Genomic DNA, 17,511 nt, shown 5'->3' with positions numbered 1-17,511 from the left:
GATTAACTTTTAATGAACGCTTTTAATTGCCACGGTTCTTAAATTACGCTTATATTTTAAGAGGGCACGAGGCGATCAATTTCCCATACAAATTAGTCCTAAAAATATCTTAACACAGTATTTTTGTCATAGCTACGCTCATGCGATTGATTTCTACGGAATTTGCAAATATTATCAGAGTTGGAAGATTTAAAAAAATGTATGAAATCAGTTTTCGCTTCTAGTTTTTTTTCAATAATTGATAAATGGAAAAAATCTATCGTAGGAACGTAGCTTATGATTTAAATACATCAACATGTGTAAAAATAGTCAATATGAAGGGGGGGAAATGTCTTTCGTATTAACTCGAAATAGGCTGACCTATCCTGAAAATGATCGTAGCGATAAAATAAATGAAAAGACACAAAATGACTCAAATTATTTTATTGTAGTAACTAAATCACTGAATAGAGTATGCCAACTTCTAGCGCCATCCACTAAGCATATTCAAATTAACAAACGGAATTAACAAAAATAAGATCCTAATAAATATGTATCGACATCAAATTATTTACATATTGCCGTAGTGGCATACATAGACTTATATACTACAATCACCTTTCAAAACATACATACGATAAACCTACAACAAAATCACTAACAAGTTTCTAAGAACAACGTTCTTCGTTCTACAGGAAATGATGTTGTTCACCAGTCTTCCGTTGTGACAAGTAAGGGGAAAAGAGAAAACACTGCAGTATAAATCCTACTACATTTTAAATTATTGTTAGATGTCATAAAATAATCACGTAAGCGGATTGATCAATGGGGACTGAATGGGGAATACTCGATGCAAAGTTGACAAGTATAAGAATAAGTAAGATTCATTAGTCTAATTCGTCAGCCTCAGAGGGATCGGGGGCCCTTATTTCGGCAGCCACATCGTCGGCAGTCGTCGACAGTAAAGGAGGATCGGTATCGGACATGCCGCCGCTCACTTTTCGTCGACGGTCTAAAGTAGACGTTTCATCTTGAACGTTGTTGATAACCTCCTCACCAGTCGCGTCTGGAGCGGGATTCGTATCACTATTGGGAATGGCATTAGTGACATTACTGCTGCTAACAACTTTAGCTTCATTTCGGGAGTTCTTTTCGAGATCTCTTCTATTTTTATATTATTTTCACCATCAGGACTGATTGAGTCTATTAAAGTTGTTAAAGGGCTTTCCACGTTCTCATTAATGGTACCAGTGTTGGTACCAGTAGCTGTTGTTTCTGCGGCTACAGATCTTGAGGAGACCACGTCACCCGTATGAGTAGTATTCGTTTGAGCAGTAGAAACCTCAGGGGTTGTCTGCGTGGTGGATTGTGTAGTATCTTGAACAGTTTGCGTGGTCGACTGAGTCGTCGGAGGAGTAGCTTGAGTGCCGGTGCCGGTGCCGGGGGCGTCATGATAAGCAGCTCCGCTGGCTAGAGCGGCGATACCTGCCAACCCTACCATACCGCCCATACCGTGATGAGTACGAAGCAGCAACTGTTGCAGTTGAGCTTGTTGTAGTATCACGGGCAGTTCGTAGTGATGGAAGAAGTACAGCATGGAGTGCTGAAACAAAACATGGCATTATTTTAAAACCAATAAACGTACCGATTCTGTGTAAATAGCCAGAGTTCCGCAAAAGGATATGGAGCGTGTAACAATAAATAAACGGTAAAGAGATAAGTCTGTTCTGTAGTAGGCGACGGCGGCGCAGCTAAGTGGCGGCCGCGTCGATATTTACTCGCAGACGCTCCCGGTGCAGATTATGAGACACGTCCGTCGAACTGAGCAAAACTCCTTTAGACAAATAAATGAGCGACTCGTGACACCACCGAGAGTATCCCCGTTTCTATTTATTTATTTCTGGGTCAAAGTTCCCTCCCCTCGCGACGTCCGACGTAAGTTTTAATTAAGAAACTTGTGACCGCCTCGAAGTGAACTTTTATTTGAAATTATATTTTGTGATCCTCTCGTTTTGATTTTTTCCCTGTAGCGGGTGTAACGGGTTAGGCGGCGCGGACAAGTCGGGAGTCTGTGATTTATTATTCGAAGCGCATGCCACGCCACCGCGAAACCTCCGTCGCCACTTATTTTGCACCATCAGTAATTGAAATACTTGGTAAAAGTTTGGCGTTAAGTAGTTATTGTATTTTTAAGAGTATTTTCAGTTTCAGTTACTATATTCGTCTGAATATAGTAAAACTATAAAGGAATTCAATGCCTAATATTAAGGCGTATTATTTAACTCTCTCAGATGAGATAATATTCGCTTAAGTATATAAATACGAACATTCAATTGAAACATTCGGGACACAGGTTAGTAAAAAAAAAGGTTGCGCTGAACGATCGGACACACACATATGTAGATTGTACACAATGTTTCATCAAACCAAAATATAATATACATTCTGATGATGAAATTCATTGTTAAAAACCTTAAAAGGTTTCACCCAGCAGGCAATATATACGTGCACAAAACAGATCCGCTTGTCCCATAGCGGGAATGTTCTATATTGTATGACCTTAATTAACACGACACGCCCCAATCACATGACAGATTTAAAAAAGGATCAAACGATTAAAAGGTATTTAATGGGCAGAGATGATGCCCTTTTATCCGTCCATTAGCATCAACCGTTTTGAGATTTACCGCGCAGGCTGCCCAATCAAATGCCTATGAGAATGAAATAAACACGTGAATTCCTACACCTACAGGCAGGAGTGAAAGTTGAACGTTATTGTTTAGAGAATGACACGTTTTGAACATCATTTTGAACACCTACTCCACTTTGCTACTAATTCTGCTGAGCTAATTGTACAACTACTTGTATAAATTATGTAGAACAGTTTCAGCAGTTTTCTTGCTGTATTATTTCTCATTTAATTATTTTGCTAAACCTAAATAAAAAGAACCATCTGTTTAAATAAATACAACATACCTAAGTTATTTGAAAGTCATGATAGTGTGTGATTTATAATAATAATAATAATAGCTAAATAACTGCCAGATGCAACGCGTCCTAGACCTTTGAACGTCGAGCGCGCACTTCATGGTCGTGGTTGCAGTTGTGAACAACCGCGGGAGAACTGAACACCTCTCGAGAGTCGACTTAACACTTCAAAGAAAAGCCAGAGCTCTTTGTGATGATATTTTTTCTGCCGCAAAATTGTCTTAAACACTTTAGAGCCGGCGCGTTGATTATGCCAAGACGGTAGAAAACTCGGACAAAAATAAAGTTATTTTGATTTAAAATGCAAAGAAAAAACAGCGAACGAACTGCGTGGCACGAGGGGCATCGAAAAAGAAAAAAAATCCCTTTTCATTTAACTAATCCTGCTAAAGGGAAGGAATCACGAATTAGAAGCGAAAACATTGAATTAAACAGGAAAACAAAACAAGGATCCTAATGCAGAGTGCATCGAACATCTAAATAATTAGAGATAGAATTATCACTCATGTTTCACTGCTTTAACTAGCGTCTACTTAATGGAAAACAGATAAAACGTGTTTCCTTCTAGCTATACTGATTCGATTTCAATACCTACTTCAATGGGCAGACTATATTAGATTATGAAACACGAATGTGCCCAAAAAAATTAATTATTTACATAGTTACGTACATCTCGGACGGAAGTACAATGGGTTATACAAGTACCTCTAGGTTGGGATTAAGCGGAACTATAATTAGTGGGAGATCTGCAAGATTACCGTACTCCACCGACCCTGTAATGGCGGACGTCGGCTGTTTATTTAGGACTTGACAAGAATTAGGCCAAAGCGTGCCTGTTATCTTGGATGAACCCCTTTTGCGGAATCGAAAATGAGTCGAGGTGAGAAATTGAAAAATCTTTTCAAGTAACTTTATTAAGAGCGACTTTAGCAGGCTTTAGTTTGAGCTTGTTGTCAACAAGTAACGACGGTTTAAATTAATGTAGCGGACGGCCCCGCGTTGGGCGCCATCAATGTTATGCGCGCCGCGTCCCGCCCGGGGAGGCGACCTCGTGAAATATGATTTTTAATAAGTTGACACGCTCGATGATTATAAGATAAGCCCTCACTTTGCATTCCGAAGGGGCTTCTTGTTTTTCGACGTCGCCCTTCCCGCGCTTTAATCCAGCAGCCTACCGCTCCAGCTCGAGGCGCTCTCGTTTTGCATAACAGAACATACCTTTACCATGTTATTCAATACCGTTCAATATTCGCACATTGCCATTTGAACATTAAAGGAAATAGAAAAGTTGTCAAAAATAATATAGTAAGCTAAACTAAATGTGTAGGTACTCTGCTTGAATATATCCAAACAAAATCTCGCATGCAACAAGCGAGACAGTTGTTTTATACAAACTAAACAGGAGCAAGCCGCGGTCCGCTCGACGCGTTATTAGCTTCCGCAAACGGCGATCGCATCGACTTGAGCACTTCCCGTTCAAGACAGGCTGTCTGCGCTTTATATCTGCTATATTACAATGGTTTTTCAACTAGTTTCTCAGGATGTGATATTGCAAGAGCTCTATAACATTAAATAAGTTTACCTTCTATGAACTAATAATAATGAATGATAAGATTTCGTAAACACACGTAGTTTCATATAAGTATATGCTACCTTAAGTGCGTTACCGTCCATCACGGCTAGCGGCTCCCAAGCGTGCGGGAAACATTACGTGCATGGATGTTATTTGGGAATTGTCCTGGAAAACATTTGACAAAACTTTGAAGCAACGGTGACGTCCATCTCGCGAGCTAGGCCGACAGATAAGCCGCACGACCGACATTTTCTTTTATTTTTGTAGCGGGAAAGTTGATTTTTGTGAGCTAGCGTAGCTACGCGTACGCGACTTCGTCACAATAACGTAAGGGGACGTGATTTGTTGACAAATGCTCGCGGGTCGACCCCTAGTTTTTGGAGACGGCTAAGCAGCTTTTTCTTCCGCGTAATGTGCTTAAAAATAATAATAAGGGTCAACTGAATTTACTGTGATATACTAAGCCAGTGGGCTCAAATCATACGAAATATATTTTAGGTCTGAATACAAAAAAAACTACTTCTTTCATTATTGTCCTAACAGAGAAAGTGTCATTGTATATGTATAATCTATTAGCTCAGGATTTAATAACTGGAGTATGGCAGCGGAATGTTAATATCTCTTTAGATAAACAGTTTATCTGCAAACTCCACGTGCGGTGCGGCGGCCGGCGCCCGCGGCCGGCAACATCAAAGTGGACAAACAGATGGCATGGCCCACTGATGTTATACACACGTCACGCAGGTATTAAGATATATGCATGATATTCCCTTAATCAAATCCAACGGTGCTTGTATGCCCGTAGCTCGGTTGTCCAAGTAATTATTTTGTTGACAAGCCGTCTGGGGCAGGAAAGGGAAATTGTTGAATGTTTGATATTTGCCTCATGGTCAGAAGGGTAGGTTCGAGTGATTTCACACCTTGTTGTACTTAGTCCAGAAGTGGACGTCAACAACGTTATTAATTTATATATAGGAAAAAGCACAACATTTTTACATATTGTTGAAGCCGAAATAAAAATGTAATGATATCCAGAGCTAAAGTTCACATTGAGAGAAAAAACAACCAGTTTTCATGTTCGTTCAATAAGTTTTTGGGTTAAAATAGGGCCTACGTGCTCTTCGGTTCAAACAACAAGTTAGATTTTGTTAAGCGTAACTAGTACATTCTACAAGTTACTCGTCATTTGAATCAACAAAATATTTGAATCAACAAGTCGATTTTATAAAAGCAACATGACACAAATTGTTTCAAACATATGTTATTTGACCTTGTTGTTCGAACAAATTGGACTTGTATCATCAATATTGTGATTTATTCCGTTTTTTAAAATACTTCTGTTTCAAACGGATAATTGTTAAATTCACAATGCAAATTTCTCTCAGTGCAGTGTCAACAATATACAATTCAGAATTAGTTAAATAATTACCTATGCACTTTTACACAACGCTCATGTAAGAAGTGTAAACATGTCTAACTTAATAAATACGTCGCAATAAAAGTAGGAGAAGATGGCAAGTGCGTGATATTGCTAGTAATAACTTACCTGTATAAAGAGCCACGAGGTAACAAGCGCAAGACTGCTATATTGCCCATTGAAGCGGTAGTGGTACGCGTAGAACGAGAAGTGGTACAGGTAGAAGAATCTGAGGACAAAGTATATAGTGTTAGAAAAATTACAGTTTTATAACGAAAAAGGAGTTTTAATTCAATAAATAACAAATCCAAGGATACAAGTAGACCGTCTCACTGTTGGGCACAGGCCATTTATGCACGAGAAGGATCGGGCTATATACAATGGACCCGGACGCTAGCCCAATTCGGATTGAGGTCTTCACATACACAAAGACCGATACAATCACAATAAATCATCCCAATATATATAAATAAGCTCCAATACCTCAAGGAGTATTCCGCTAACAAGACGCGACAGAAATATCTAAAACTAACTCTAAAACGTCAATTATTTTGACACCGTAAAAGCGGTGGTTCGATTGCACCCGACAAAAGACGTCCATTGAGAAGGAGCCAATCGTTGGGTGTCGTATATTTCGCTGGCTGGCGCTACCATTAGCTTCGTTATCTGCTTATTTCGGTGGATAAATTCCGAGTGTGAGACGCGCGCGACAAACGGGCCCCGGAAAGGGGAAAACGTCGCCTCGTTATCTGAAAAGGTTGCAATTTTATTTGAAATCGATATTCACTCTGATATACATTTTTCTCCGAGTGCGGTCTGCTGTTTTGTAAGGCGATGCCACATGTTGCTCTTTGTTGGTGTTTATGTTTCAGCCGGTGCGCGCCTTATTGTACATTAGATATTACGTCTGTGGATATATTTGCGTCCACTCGGTTCACTACGCGCAAGGGTGGTCAGTTCCTCGTAAAAGCAAATATTTAATGCTTCCTTCAGACCGCCTTTGATATGACCGTATAATCAATGGGTACAATTAGTTGAATTAGTTTATATACAATTTGTAGGAATAGAGATACAAAGGCGAGCTTATCCCTATAAGGGATCTCTTCCAGATTCTCTTTCTGAAGTATTATAGACTACATTTCGTTTTATATTCCTGAAAATAATTATGCGATTATCCATACTAATATTATAAATGGGAAAGTGTGTGTGTCTGTTTGTTTGTGCGTCTTTCACGGCAAAACGGAGCGACGAAGTGACGTGATTTTTTAAGTGGAGATAGTTGAAGGGATGGAGAGTGACATAGGCTACTTTTTGACTCTTTCTAACGCGAGCGAAGCCGCGGGCAAAAGCTAGTATTGAGAATATATTATATTACACTGTTTGCGATATCGGTTAATAGTACAAATATAGATAGCCTGGCTAGACTAAGAGAACCAAAAACCTAAAACAAATTTGACAGCAAAAATCAACTCAGTTAATATTGCCTATTCATCCGAATGTACCTACTATATACCTGCGCAGATATAAAAACGTTCTCACACCTTTATTTTATCAGATTACCTACCTATTGGATAATTATTCGAAATGATAACACGTGTACGATCAAATTCATATTTTATGGAAATATATCCGACTATAGCTGGCTTGTTGTAATAGCTGGACTGGGCAATTAACTTCGTAATCCGAGTGCAAACTAACAAATCTATATAGATTTTGTATATTGTAGTACAATAACGATCAAATAAAACAGATTTTACCTACTATTAAATCGAATACCATCAACTATAAAATGGGGTTTTTTATAGAACCAATACCGGGCCGTACTTTATCACAATTATAAATATAATTATAGCAAGATCCAATAGCCAATAGGCTTAGTTCAATAAAATATGCGGTTCTTGAACATACGATGCACGTAAGGTACAGGGGGGCAAATCCCGACTGGGGGGCAATTGTAAATGATCTATTAATACAGTACTAAGTTGAGTTCCACATGTATCTACCTACTGAAGACGCCTACCATATATAACCGGTGGACACTCTATTTAATAATGCAAATATTGTGAAACATGGAAAAAATGGATCAGTTGCAAATTTGTCCCCGTCGAAATTACCAAATTACCCCGCTGTACCTTATAAATTTATACATTATTAATTCATAGACTTGTAAACAATCGAGGCTTGGAAATGACCCGTTATTTTCGAAATAAAACGCTGTTCCATGCCTTCATTGTACCAGATATCAACGAATAATGTCGCAATGATGTTCGAAGACCGATAGAACATAAACGTACATAAATTTTAACTTCTGATTAGCAGAAACGTCTGCAATCGATGCCACTAGGCTTAGAATAAATTTAAAAGTGGAAAAATGTCTGCCTTGGGTGAGACTTGAACTCACGGCCTCTGGATAAATATTCCAGCGCTCTGCCAACTGAGCCACCAAGACTTCAACCAAGCCAGCGAAATTTTCCACTACTAAGGTCAATGGGACCCGTAGCGACATCTACCGTAAGAGTGTTAAACTTCTTAAACGGCAACCGGAGTTCCAAGTCATATTGGAAATTCACCAGTTACGATGCGCTAACCATGCTAAATCCAGAGGCCGTGAGTTCAAGTCTCACCCAAGGCAGACATTTTTCCACTTTTAAATTTATAAACGTACATACAATACAACATACAATCACGCCTGTATCCCATAAAGGGGTAGGCAGAACACATGAAACTACTAAAGCTTCAGTGCCACTCTTGGCAAATAACAAATAATAAACATAAACGTATCCTAGGTATATTATGTTTAAGCTTTTAAAATGTCAGACTTACCTATGTCCAAGTGTGAAAATTCAAAATTCACACCATAATAATCCAGATCACGTGTGTTATATTAATATAGTAAAAGAGGTCGAATTATCACGTACATAAGCATTGAAACAGTGAATACGTGCATTAAGTGGATTGCGATTAGCATGATAATATGAGCACAACGCTCGCTAATTAGCACAAGAAGATTAATGCGACGTACCCGCCTATGTGTAGATTATACCCGTAATGATGAAACGTGATACGTCTTCAAATGTGGGCCCACACATTACAGCTTAGTTTTTGACATCAAACAATCGAATATCTACATATACACAGATGAAACGTCTAAACGAATGCCATTTAAAAACAAAATAGAAACAAAATGTTTCACAAGAAAGGACGGTAAACATCGAATTCAATAAAACGTTGTTTGTAAAACGTCCAGCACAAAGACAAAGAGCGAGGCGTCGATTAAGTTCTTAAGTAACAATTTCACGGGTAGATCGCTTCGGGGATGAATTAAAGAGGGGCAAAGCGAGGCAATTCCGTGTCCACTGTTAAGCGGCTTCGGAGGCGTCGTCTTTGAACGACATCAAACGGAAAAGATTAAGCATTAAACATACATGTTAGTGGATTTACAAGAAATAAGCGGTGCTTTCTTAATGTTATTTCGGACATAAATATTTTATGGGCGCCCGAAGCGCTGGCGGTAATGGAAAGATGTAAATGACGTCGCGAGTGACCAACGGAGGAGGTTTTTCTATGCGCCATTTTATTCTTGATTGTGTTAAAAGTGGGGTGGACAACTTCGAAAAATATGGCCCTAATACGTCAACGAAATTTTAAAAGCTCCATTTCAGTTAGCAAAATATCGTTGAGCAATTGAGCATCAATATTAAGGGCGAAAGGTCGTTACGATGTTACTTTCATTCGTGTTGTTATGCTGTACCGCAATATTTATACCATTATTAGGTAAAGAAAGGAGGTCTAATATCTACTACCTATAATAGGTACATACCTATTTAATTATAGGTATGTGTTGCAAAGTACACGCAAGAAAAAGATTGAACGTGAGGTAAGCGTGATCCACCGTAGACCGCATCATCACTTACAATCAGGTGTGATCGTGGTCAAACGTCTACCTATTCATACAAAAAAAAAACAAAGGTTATAAAAATATGTGGCTACATTAACCACCCCGATTATTATTCTTATCGATCAACCAATCCAAAACAATCGACGAGGTTAAACAGGACTTCACATAAGGTGCACTCCATCTGACAAATCCGCGGCTCGAGGGTTGAAGTCAGTCACGTGCAGCGTTTCACATCATTATAATAACGTGTAAACAGCTACTTCAACTTCCTAACTTTTAAATATAAACCGGATGCCCAATTACAATTTTCCTTATTATTATTGGGCACATCAAAATAATTCAAAAGTCAGAGGCGGGGTGAAACTGAATCTTGTTGAACTAACTCGGTGCGAAATCACTTTCGCCCTGGCCTTTGATGTCGAGTGCGCCAAAGGAATGTTATTCAGTAAAAACATGCAAATTCGATAAAGTATAACACAATATTACTGAGAGCAGCTGCCGTGCCGCGCGACGGGCTGCGACGTCGCTACAATGCGGCGCGCATCGGAAAATGCTTTGAATATTATTCATCTGCCCCGACCCTCCGACCCGCCTCGGTCAAATAACTACCGAACAGTTTTATTAACTCCAAACAGATATTCGATCACTTCAAATAAGAGTAGTTTCAAATAAGGAAGTTCAACTATGGAAATTGAAGTTTAATTATTCAGAAAAAATCGCCATTATTTATTAGGCACGATTTTTTTTTATTAATTGTACATGAGGTTCTTTAAGATTCACGACCTGAAGATCTCCAATGATCTATATCTGAGGCATACAACCAAGGATGCCGGTGGCATTATTATATCTGAATTAGATATCATCCAGTACATTCTGCTCGTATTATATCAAATAGTTATCATTTTGATATAAGTACATATGTATATGCAGACACGGGTATGTGCACTATTGTGCATGTGCACGTTATGTTATAATCGGATTGTTGTTAAATTGTTGATTGAAAATCAGATTCCCTGTGGGTGCGTAGGTTCGTATCCTACCGACTGCGCCATGGAAAGTACTAAGGATCACACAATGAAACCACGTCAGCTGATTATAGACTGATTTATTATTTTCGCTTGCATACCTTTACCGCCTATCCTAACCACATAGTAATATGAGACAGTTAGGACCTTATTATTGGCAACAGGAATCGAAAAATATGCCAGAAAATCGTCTGACTCAGCGCAGAAAAGAGTAGTATCTACATATGTAGATATGATAACAGTTAAATTTCCGCAAGCCCGCTCGCGGCGTCACTAACGAAATGAAATTCCGCAGAGCATACCACGCGGACGCGACCGCGACTTGACACAAAACCGAGACTATCCAATAACTATAGCCGGCTGGTTTCACACCCGAAGAAGAACCTGTCCTTTGTATTTCGATCGGTAATAGGTTGTACGATCACTCATGATGGAATAAGCTTAATTTTCTGGATGTTTAAAATATTGTTTATGGGTGTGAAAACACTTTCTAAAAATGCACGAACGCGACTTGACAATACCGAGACTATGCAATAACTATGGCTGGCTGGCTTCACACTTGAAGAAGGGCAGGTTTACTTCGATCGATAAGAGGATTAAGAGGTATGAGTTGATAAGGAAGGAGGAGTGGAGTGCTGACCACTACTTGACACAATACCAAAACTATACAATAACAATAGATGGCTGGCTGATTTTATAATGAATAGCAGGCGTTGATCCTAACAGTTGGTGCTGCAGCTTTATTTTTTGTTATGGTTTATGACCACTGAAACTGTCTGGATCTGGACACACATAGGTACCTAGTTTGTTTTTACCTTTAGTAGGTACGAAAATTACAACGTGCGGTGAGATTTTCTTTAATCGATATCTATTATATCGATGTCTATCATATTGTTTAGAAACATTGAAAACTTATTGTGTTACCCTTGTATAACATTATGTAGGTAACTTCAATGGCTTAATGCAGGTGCAGGTAGCAATCTGTAATCCGAATAGGGGAGTTATCGAGTACGCTGAGAGAGTTGGTGTCGATGCTAATCGAGAGAAGAAGTTGCGATCGACCCCGACGAATGCGGTTCAACACACAAACTTCCTCTGCGAGTTCAGCCCGGGGCCTCCAGCTATTCCCAATATGCAATACAGGTTGATTTGATGTGATGTGATTTAATGACGCGACGACTGAGCGCTAAATGTTGTTTAAGATGGAATACTTGTTAGTAATATTTTTAAATTTAAGTAAAAATGCGACCTTTTGGAACATAGGTCCAATCGTTTTTGACAACTGAGCCATTTAATTAGACTAAAAATAGAATTCAATTTGTAAAATTCAGTCAAATGAGTCGGAGGTCAAAAATAAAAAAGTGCAAGTGCTATTTTGCGTGCATGTATAATATTGAAATCATTTATTTATTTCAGACTTATTGGTCCATAATAATAAATAAATACATTAATTTTACTTTTATATTCATATTATAAACAGTCTAATTTAAGAATGAAAATAAATAAAGGAAATAAATACATTACATTTTTTAATTTTTTTAAATTTCAATTTACTTAAATTGAATATATGTGACTCTATCAAGGTTATAAGTCGGAAACTATTTGGAATTCGGATAATAGTTAGTATCTTATTCGTGTCTACAAGGATAATTACCCGATTAGAAACTGTTTTGGGCCTGAATCTCCGGAAGGGTTCAAATTAGCCGTAAACCGTCATCATAATTAACAAGCCCCGGCGGCATCAAGAAGGCAACGCGACAAGTCGTGTCGGCCTTTCGCTCCACTTGTCAAAGGCTCCTCGATCCACTACAAAGATATTATATCCAAGTTGGGACTTCAGTTGTACACATTCTATTTTAGTGAGTTCGAGGACGAAGTTACTACTGCCGACAGTTCAGAACGCTGCGGATTGTCGGGACAATCTCACCCCTGTTTAAGGTTTTAAGCCAACCAAACTGAACTTGCGAAATTTTAAAGTTTGGAACTTTGAAGTTCAACTGTTCAAAACTTGTTTTAAATGTTTGATTTATCTTTCAGGTTTAAATAAAATGGTTGAATTGAGGATGCAAAGGAAAAGTTGCACTTTGTCGGGTTCGTAGAAAATTAGTACATTTTAATCTTCTTTGTACAATTTTGTTAATATTGAACTGGATGAGGATGAATAGTAACCGAAATCAAAACTTAAGTTTTAGATGCGTAATTGAATGCGAAATTATTATAAATTATTGAAATTAATGTTCCGGCTTTTGGGTATCATTAGAGGCGGCAGGGCGCGAGCCGGCAGCGATTTGTCGCTGTCTGCGGGCCGCCTATTAAATTAACTTATTGTCGGCACTTCGTGCCTCAAAGCGCGCTTCCAGCTAGCTCACGTACTTCTGAACGTTTTTAAGCGCACTTCCGGTTTTTGAGTTGCTTACAGAATTCTTTTTTTTTATAACGCTGCCGACAGACTTTGAACCCACCTCACCTAAAGGTACATTCATATTCAATATGTTTCTAGCAAAGAGGATCGAGTATTATAGAGAGTTACTGTCGAAGTAAAATGTGTAATCACAGTGCATAGACTGCCATCTCTTGACACAGGCTTAAAACTTTTGAACCTCAGTTTTGTTTGACAATTTGGCCCATATTCTTAGCTTGATATGTTTTAAAATGTCAAATATTAATATTAACGCCATCTAGCTGAGCGTACCCCAAAGGTGTAATGCCATCTAGGCCACCGTACTTTTTCTGTATGGTACTGAGGTACGTTTTTTTCTTAGACTTTATCTGTCTACGAGGGTCATGCCAAAAGTTAGATACTCCATGGTCATTTGATTGATACTGGCCAGTTATACACCAATGTAAAGGTAGGTTATCTGCTTTTAAATTTAAAAAAGGAACACTTGGAAATTCTTAGGATTCCTTTTTTAATTATTTTTTTTCTAAATAATGTTGGCGGGAATTTTCCGCAACAATGGAGCTTACTCGACGTGATTTTCGTGTTATGATATATTATGACTTTAAAAAAGGTTTAACACCTCAAGAGTGTTTTGAACTTTTAGTCTCGACTTTTGGAGAGTCTGCGTGTTCACGTGCAACTGTTTTCAATTGGTTTGCTAAATTTAAAAGAGGACGGGACAGCTTTGAAGATGAGGCGAAGACCGGACGGCCGCCAACCGCAGTCACTGAAGAAAATGTAAAGACTGTGGAAAAAAATATTCGTGCGAACCGACGAATTGCATATGTAGAGCTCGAGCGTGAACTGGGCATTGGATCAGCAGCATTGCAAACTATAATTCATAGTAAACTGTCTCTTCATAAGCGTTGTTCAAGATGGGTGCCGCACAAGCTCACCGATTTACAGAAAGACCGTCGCGTGGATTGGTGCAAATTTATGATAGATAAATTCGACGCAGGCGAGAACAAAAACGTATATGATATACTTACAGGTGACGAAACATGGCTATATAACTACGATCCCGAAACAAAGCGACAGTCCACAGTATGGTGTTTTGAAGATGAGTCGACGCCAACAAAATGTCGCCGAACCCGAAGCACACAAAAACAAATGGTTGCCTCATTTTTCTGCAAGACGGGACATATTGCTACAATAGTGCTAGAAGATTAAAAGACAGTTAACTCAGAATGGTATGTGACAGTTTGTGCCCCAAGAGTACTGTCAGCTTGGTGTGACAAGCGGCCGAAGTCAGGAACCCGGCACCTGCTCTGGCACCACGACAACGCTGCCCCGCACACTTCCGCTAGAACACTTGACTATTTCAGCTCAAAAAACGTGACTATTCTGCCCCACCCCCCCATATTCCCCTGACCTAGCCCCCTGTGATTTTTATCTTTTTCCTAAAATTAAAGAAAAATAAAAGGAAGGCGATTTGAAAACAAAGAAGATGCGTTGGCTGCGTATAATTACGAAATTTCTGAGGTGTCTAAAGAAGAGTGGTCATCGGTATTTTCTAAGTGGTTTAGATGGATGAAAACGTGTATACTCGTACGTGTTCACGGTGAATACTTCGAAAAAATAGACAGCTGTAATAAAGAATAAAGTATGTAAATTTTGAGTATCTAATTTCTTTTGGCATGACCCTCGTATACGGAGTTATATGTCTTTGGTTTCTAGTAATCAACAACGTTCTAATGGAATTGCCAAATACTGATATTGATGGATCGAAATGCAAGCTTTATGGTGCCATCACCGAACTATCACTTTCAGAATAATTTGATAGATTGCTGTAGTACACAGGTTTTACGAAATAAAAATAGCAATGCTACAAACCGGTTCGTTTTCATTAGAGGAAGTGTGTTCGGTGGTAGAATAGAGGCTCGTGGGCACCGGAGCGTCGCTGTTTATTTGTTATAAGATGTGTGTTGGTGGTGTTATTAAATTCCCGTCTTTTTTCCCTAATCTCGTTGTCGACACGCCCCGCGGGCCCTCATCGGAAATGGCATTATTTCCCAGTCGGAGCCCCACAGCGGTCACCGGATACTCCCCGCTACCAATCCTCCGGCCACCCCCAAACTCGTGTCACACAACTTTTATTTCCGGATCTTGTATTTAAAAACATATAGGTAATTGTATTGCAACTAAATAGATTTTGCTAAAACCGTAAGTTATCGATTCATTCACATCTCCTCGAGTCAGGCTTGTATATATTTACTTCTTTGCAAACAAGTACTTCATTTCGCCTGCACTCTGCATTTGCGATCGATCATACAATTAAAATTCAAACGAACATACCAAGTGAAGTTCGATGATAATTGTGTGAGCAGCTTATGAAGTATATTAAAACTGTAACAGCTATTAAATTCCCAATTCCTACCGCTTATTAATCCTCTTACTCATTATGCAACATTTTAAATGGAACACTTCACAATTCGGCATTCGCCATTGCCTTATTAATCGTTAGCAAAAATAAAACCACTTGGAACAACGGCCGCGATAGCGTGCAAATAATTTAATCTTATTAAAGGCAGCGCTAATGAACTGAACCGACATAAGTCAGCCGCTAATGAAAGGAAACACAATCCTTGTTTACTTTCGCCATTCAACCAGGCATTGTGTTCGGGATGGTTTATATTACTCGTTGGTATTACTCCGTGATATACAAAAACATGGTCTTATCTAAAATTATCGTAAAAACACAATAAGAAACAATAAAAACCACACAATTAAAATTTTGAAAAAAAAAAAACCGACATAGTAGACCGATTTTCATGAAACATTGCTAAGATGGATGAGAGGAGATTAACGAAGAAAGTATATGAAAAAGGAGTGGAAGGGTCAGTTGGTAGTGGAAGGCCTAGGCGAACTTTTCTTGATCAAATCGGGGAAATATTGCAAAGAGGCCAGGTCAGAAGTACTCGAAACCGACGAGCGTGTATGAGAAATGTTATGAAAGTGTGTGAAGCGAAAGTGGTTTGTCAGGATCGTAGTAAATGGAAATCCGTGATCTCTGCCTACCCCTCTGGGAAACAGGCGTGATTGTATGTATGTATGTATGTATGTATTGCTAAGAACACTCCCGACTAACTCAGCTTTCAAACAAAATAACAAAATCTAAATCGGTTCATCCGTTCGGGAGCTACGATGCCACAGACAGACACACACGTCAAACTTATAACACCCCGTCGTTTTTGCGTCGGGGGGTAAAAAACATTGTAATCTAATAATAAAAAATATTTTGGACACAATAAATACGGTCTAAAATCTGTGAAAATATGGATCATTGTAAAAAGTCCATAAAAACAAAGTATCTAGATGTAATAGACACTGATACTGTTAGAAAAATAAATAGAGGTAATATATATGAAAACGTATCTATACAAAGGCTGGTTGTTTAAACAAACAATATATATGTAATACGATTGTTTCTTTTTACAAAAGAAATCCGACAAAGATGTAGGTCGTGTACACACAAAACAAATGCTAAAAGATATCAAAGAGCCGCAAACAGCTTCTTAAAAACCAGGGGTATTGTTAAGTTGTTTCACGAACACTTTGAACATTTCTCACGTTCCCGATATTTGTCGCGCCGGTCGCATTGTATGGAAAGTTGGACCCGCCACCTGCGAGAGCTTATGAGGACGTCTGTTCTCTCATTGTTCCACAACTTCCTCCCTACAACTTCTACCCTCACTTATTGTGCGAACTCATATCTCTTTCATTTTTAAAAATTTAAGTATCGTTGGAAATATTACTGTCTCGAGTGCTGTGTGCGAAAAATAGGTACTTATATAGATGCGTAATACACGAAACGCCTTCTTAAATTAAGTCCGCCAATTGGCATTCTTACATGTCACTCGTCACATGTCTAAGGTATCCAAAGAAGCTTTTATAAAATTAGTTAAATGTGTGAATAAGTAACTGCATACGGTATCAGAATTTTCCTGTCAGTGCGATGGCGGAAATTCGTTTTGTGCGATACGGATGCCGTGTAGGAACTCCGGGATCGTACTCGGATTTCATGCAGTTATGATGATGAAGTATTGCTTACGCTATTCTAGTTTACTATAGTGCTTTTCTCTCTTGCGAGCCATTGTTATTTCGCGCGGACTGTTGAAATATTGTGGCGGAGAGTTTTCAAAACTGAAGCGGAGTGCACGAAAATCATCTTTGTGGCGAGACGTAATAGAG

At 38.8% G+C, this 17,511-nt stretch overlaps 1 protein-coding gene across 1 annotated transcript in view; it reads right to left on the bottom strand.

The window, feature by feature from the left end:
• Nucleotides 1–407: 407 nt before the first annotated feature.
• LOC125234567 (membralin) overlaps nt 408–17,511 on the bottom strand; it is a 159,650-nt gene continuing 142,546 nt past the window's right edge. The window contains 3 exon segments of the mRNA XM_048140857.1: nt 408–1,109; nt 1,112–1,582; nt 6,087–6,186. Of these exon segments, the coding sequence (XP_047996814.1) occupies nt 867–1,109; nt 1,112–1,582; nt 6,087–6,186 (814 nt within the window). The 3' untranslated portion in view covers nt 408–866.

The sequence above is a fragment of the Leguminivora glycinivorella genome, chromosome 16, assembly GCF_023078275.1.
Source record: "Leguminivora glycinivorella isolate SPB_JAAS2020 chromosome 16, LegGlyc_1.1, whole genome shotgun sequence".
In the NCBI taxonomy this organism is placed as follows: domain Eukaryota; kingdom Metazoa; phylum Arthropoda; class Insecta; order Lepidoptera; family Tortricidae; genus Leguminivora; species Leguminivora glycinivorella.
Note: the sequence above shows the minus strand (reverse complement) of the source record. Positions and strands in the feature narration are given on the sequence as shown.